A 5745-nucleotide genomic window follows, 5' to 3' on the forward strand; every position below is an offset into this window, starting at 1 on the left:
TACTTTGCTCTTCAAGACTTTTGTGCTTTTCTTTGTTCTCGAACTTCCTTTAACAACTCGTCTTCCAACAGCTTTTCTTGGCCTTCTTTTAGCCACTTTTTTCGGCAAAAAGACAATTGAAGCGAATAACCGAAATGAAATTCGTGGATTGGGAAAGCAAAACCGAAACAGCATGACCCATCTAAGACATGGCTCAAAGTCTGGATTTTCCGGGGTCTTAACACCTTTCACATCGGCATTTCCTTTTGCCGCTTTTCGGCCTATTTCGGCCCAGGAGTAACTAGGAAAAAACCGCAACACCTTTCGATTTGAAGTTGTACTTTTTCGGCCTTTCCCAATTTACGCGTGCACATAAAGTTTAAGCGTTCAAAGGTTTTCTTTAGTTGAGGTTAAACTGGAAGAAACATATTGAATTGCATTAGCACTCACATTTTAAAAACTTCGACAAAATGTCTCAACGTACTAATATTTCAAACAAAATAATAAATGATTGTTTGCGTTTGGAATGTCGACAATGCATTTTCAAGTTAACTCTTAGCTCATTTTCATGTGCACTTTTGGCATATAGAACATTTCCCGAGCGCATTTTCAGTGCGGGAAAATTAATTAGATGGGAGTAACCATTTCCAGCCCGCTCTTCAGAAACACTCGAACAAATGTCTAAACTTGTTTTACCTTTGGCATGACAGCCACTCGGCAAACTGCAGTGCAAACAGACTTTTGGATCAACTTTGTTAACTTCAGCATTAAAATACTTAACCCCATTCCGGGGCTCCATCATCGAAAACAAACCCCTTTTGCGCCGTAATCTATCAATAATATTATTACTTGAAGTGAGTTTGTTCGTTAGTTAGTTAGCTAGTTAGGTTCTCTTCAGCTGGCTTGCACTATCCGCACCCAGAAGTTTTAACTTTAGCCAAACTCTCCACCGCTCCTCACCGCACCATCGGATGGCCACTCGACGGGACGCTGGGTAATTCCCTAGGTAAATTTATAATTACTGGAAGCGACTTGAAACAGTTATGCCAGCGGCTGGAGTCCTGGGGGGCCCCTTCTGGGTGGAAGTGGCCAGTGGGTGGGAGTGGGTAACAAGGCGGATTCGGCTGCAAAAGTTGTATCAAGTTGTTGTTGTTGTCTGGCGAGTAGTGACCAGGGCGCCAGGCAATCTAATTTCCATTTACCCATTTGCCGGCGCCACCCGAAATAACCCTACTTTGTTGGCATTTTCATTAGGTTTCCATTGGGAAGCAGCCGCACCTGGAAGCTGGCTAAAAAGTTCATTCTAGGCGAAATTAAGTGTCATTTTTATTCGATTTTGTTTTAGTAGTTAACATTTTGGTGGAAGGTAAAGGGGGCTATGGTAAAGTGCACTCAGTAGTTAAGCAGAGTTTTGAGAGAGTTTTTATATTCCCCAAGTCGCTTGCTTTTTTTTATTGATTTTAATGGAAATGCAATTAAAAATTTAACAGTGTTCCAGGCGTAAGTGCATTAACATTAACTGAAAAATGATTTATGCCGTGTTTGACATTTTAATTATGCTCGCCGACGCAGCAACAAACAAACAAACAAACAATCGTGCATACATATATGTACATATATGTATGTATTACCAATGTGCCAGCGTGTGAGTGACTTTCATGAAGTCTTTATTATGCTTTAAAATTTCCGGCCATTTGTTTTAATATTTGCCGTTTCTTGTTCAATTTTTAATGTTCAATTAATTGCATTAAATTATGTGCAAAATTATGCACTTAAAATGCAATAAGTTTCCGCCCATAGACAAAATACGCACAGATCAGTGCGCAAATGCATCAAAAGCGAGCAGGTTTTTACATTTTATAAATTAAATAATGCACTTGATCGGCTGAAAGTAATCATATAGCTGCAGTTCAAAATTATACACCTTCAAATCTATTTGCAGTGGTCAGTATAAAAGTCTGCTTGCAATCAATAAATATCGGTTGATTATGCAATCGGACTGACTGCTGAAGCCACAACCTTCTGATACTCTATACATATATTCACTTGCGGCTTTTTTGCTCCGCAACCAATCGCTTTAATTAAGCTTCATCTTGCTGGCCCTTCATCTCATTTCCCTGGCCAGCACATCAAAAACCAATTAATTTTTATACGTTGTGTGGTTGTTTTACTCGGTGTTTTTTGTCGCTGTGCGGCGGACTACAATTTGCCAATAGGATACGGATACTGGGCAGGACATACGCATACAGAAGCTATTAGTCAGAAAATTTAACACAGCTCATTGGGCAAATTTGAACACGGCTGAAGCTAATGACATAATTTCGCCATTGACTGGATTAGATAATGCCCAGGACACAGTGCCACATTGGCACACTCTAATGCTCTCGCCCCTGTCTTGTTAATTGTTGTAAGGTCCTGTCCAGGACACATTACAAACATTACAATCTGCTATACGCCCGAAGCCAAAGATTAATGATCAGAAATGCCTAATGAAGTTATTCCGGTGGGAATGAGGGGAATTCTATTCCCCTGGCTCTTCGAAGATAATGGAAGTGTGATGAAGTGCTGAGTCCTTGGGAGTCCGAAGCTCCTTCGTTTTTATTTATGATGCGCTCAAATTGTTGCTCTTTGCATATTTACCTTGTTATTTTATTACGTGACGGAAATGAACAGAAATATAAAATACAATAAAATAAAAAGAGAAGCAACGGCGAGAGCAACGCCCACATAAACAGCGCGAAAACATTGTCACAGCATGAAGTCGAATGGTTTTTACATGCAAAAATATTTCATTTCCTCCACCAGCAGCGAGCTGTTTAATAATAAAAAAAAAAAGAGGAAGAAAGGGCAGGCGAAATGAGCGACAAAGTAAATTTCATAGTGAGTGAGGAAAAGGGAGTCGGCGCAAATAAAAAACTGCAATAAAAATCTGTTTAACATGAAGTGCGGCAAACGCACAAAAGTCTGAGGAAGATCCTCGGAAATCATCTTGTTCTGTCTCTGCTTGCCTTTTGCCCATACACTTTACAACTTATGAGTGCTAATAAAATTCACTCGGCACATACACATACACAGATATATAGCAGCGCACAAGCTCACCGAAAAAAAAATCAGCAGCAAAGCGAGTCCTTCAAGGTGTGCGCTTTGATAAAGAATTCCCCTCGAAGCAAGTCCTTTATGGTTGGGGACTAAGTGGCGAAGATATCCCAATGGACAGAATAAAAGGCAAGGATTTCATTTAAAATTTCTCAATTTATTGCGTCAGCTCTGCGGTGGTGGAGTGTTGCTTGCATTGTGCAATTTCTGTGATATTGCCGAATGATGAATGGAATTCTTGATAAAATCTTCGATGCACAAGCTTATTGGGCATTATTAGGTGTGCTATTGTGATTATGGCTTGCACTGAATTTCTTCTTTTTGTGCAACTTTGTATGGAAAATGCTACTGGCAAAGATTTGTATTTGCAGCTAACAGTATTTAGCCGAAGTTATCTTTAAGTTTTCAAAGGTCTATGCCCCACTGATAACCAAGTTCACTTAAAAAAATCCGTCATACGGATACTACATACAAATAATCAAGAATTATGAGAGAAAAGTGGAAAGCTCTGTTGCTATTGCTTCAGCTGCTTGCTCATTTGGAATCGGGTCAAGCTATTTGGTTTCCCTGGTACTTTCAGCGCTACGGACTAGCCCCACATTCATCCCGCCATGGCGGAGGTCATAAGAACAACACAGACCCCGGGTCAACCTGCCCACCAGGCTACGAAATAAAGGCATCAGTGGCAGGATTGTCTGGCGGAACGGCCGGATGTGAACGCGTAGTTGGATCGAAAGCAGGACGCCTTTGCGACGATAATCCCGTGTTGATGCAACTGGCGCGTCTCTATGTGGTGAGTCCTGAGAGGATTGTCCTGCTCCTGGCGCAGCCATCACTAACCGAGTCCTGCGCCGAGATCACCGATGTGCTGGACAATATTCGGAACTCCATGCGCAATTGTGTCTTGGCACCGGATAACATATACGGAAGACTAGCTGATGGACTGAGCTACTTCCAATCGGAGGTCTGCGTTGGTGGCGATGGCAGCAACAGGAAGCGATGCACTGGACTCCAGGAGTCGCACAACTGCCTCAAGGAACTCCGGACGGACATGATCGAGTGCGAGGCACCGGCTGATTGGTACGAACGCAGGAATGCCAGCAAGGTGTGCCACATATTCAACGATGTTCTCGACTGTTACTATACGAGGGCAGCCTTGTTGTGCGGACTTGAGGTTGCCAGGCAACTAAGGTCCTTCGCAGGCGACAGCATGGGCAGAGCCATGATCCACAAGTGCGAGGTCAGCAAAAGGCTACCCCGGGTTGATAATGCCATGCCCGTCAACGCAAGTAGTGGGGCTAGCTTAAGGTCATCATGGTTAGGTGCACTTATTTCATGGATTTTCGTTATTTATTTTTCAGACATTAAATATATTTTTGGATTATTGGTATATTAAAAACAAAGTTCGTATACTTTCAATTATGAAATAGTTGGTAAAAACAAATTTTAGTTGTTGTAGTGATATTGTTAAACTTTTTCCATTGTCTTATACCATTTTTAGTGTTTCGCTGTTCTTTAGCATCGAAAGCGTACTCAATTTTGGAATGTTTATGAGAAAAATTCAATTTATTACCACTTAAAACTGTCATCTGACTCAATAAAGTTTAAGACGTCTGAGATCGAAACTAAATAGACGGCTGTTATGTAGAGCCATCATTTATCTTGCGACGGCCCGAAATGCCAACTTAAGTGTTTAGCTATTTTCAACTAAATTTCAATAAACACCTAAGGGACTTAGGCTGTCGACAAAGTAAGCCAATTCACCGTCACACCCGCATAGTTTCGAGGTGGTGTGTGGATATCGTTGTGAGTATCTGTGTGAGAGAGGTGACCGCAAACATACAAACACTGCTCACGGGAAACCGATGTCGACATTCGCCTCTTGCTTAGAGCGAAACTCATCAATTATGTTGACGCGACTGGAAAATGCCTGGGTGCTTTGGGTGGCTTGGCTGTTTGGGTGGTTTTGGGTGGAGCGGCGGTTCGCCGTGCTGGCCTTTGTTAATGACACCTTCACCAATCGCCTGAGTCGGCCATAAAGAGCGAGATCGGAAAGCTTTGGGGGATGGCTTTTACATTTGCATCGCACTCGTGGAGGCTGGCCGCAGGATATCTGGGTTACAAAATGCACAACAGACCTCCTCCACTGAGCATCAAAGTGTTGGAACCACAATTTAGGTTCATTAGCAGGCAATTTCAATTCAATTTGACAACTAAGGCGGCTTTTTAAAGCTTTTTTAAAAGTGAATAAATATCTAATACTGCACTTCTGTATTAATACTTAATATTATATGATTAAATAAATAAACATTAAGTCACAAAACAGCATAAATAAATATGGTCTATCGTATAATTCAATTTTTGTGTGCAAAAATCCATAAAATTGCTCAATTATCGCCATATTTCATTTGCACCCGCAAAATTATTACTCATAAAACCGAGGTGGCTGGAGTTATGACTGCTAATACTAAAACTTAATGCCACAATTAAGTAAAACAACAGCGAATGAAGATGGGCTTGACACCCACACAATTGCGATGAAAGGACGCCCCTAGTGTGGCAAATAGGGGCGTGGCATCTGCGCAGGACCAACTAGGATCTAGTGTGGCGCCCGTTTTGTGTCGCCATGGCTGACGTTGTCTACTCCATTAAAATGAAGTTGTACCTTTT

The 5745-nt window shown here is 41.7% G+C and overlaps 1 protein-coding gene across 1 annotated transcript; it reads left to right on the forward strand.

The window, feature by feature from the left end:
• Positions 1-3523: 3523 nt before the first annotated feature.
• Positions 3524-4471, forward strand: CG4891 (uncharacterized protein; the record flags this gene model as incomplete). Its single annotated transcript, NM_135933.3, has 1 exon — positions 3524-4471. The coding sequence occupies exon 1, from the start codon at positions 3563-3565 to the stop codon at positions 4469-4471; it is 909 nt and encodes a 302-aa protein (NP_609777.1). The 5' UTR covers positions 3524-3562.
• Between the last annotated feature and the right edge of the window lie 1274 nt (positions 4472-5745).

Source organism: Drosophila melanogaster, chromosome 2L (assembly GCF_000001215.4).
Source record: "Drosophila melanogaster chromosome 2L".
In the NCBI taxonomy this organism is placed as follows: Eukaryota; Metazoa; Arthropoda; class Insecta; order Diptera; family Drosophilidae; genus Drosophila; species Drosophila melanogaster.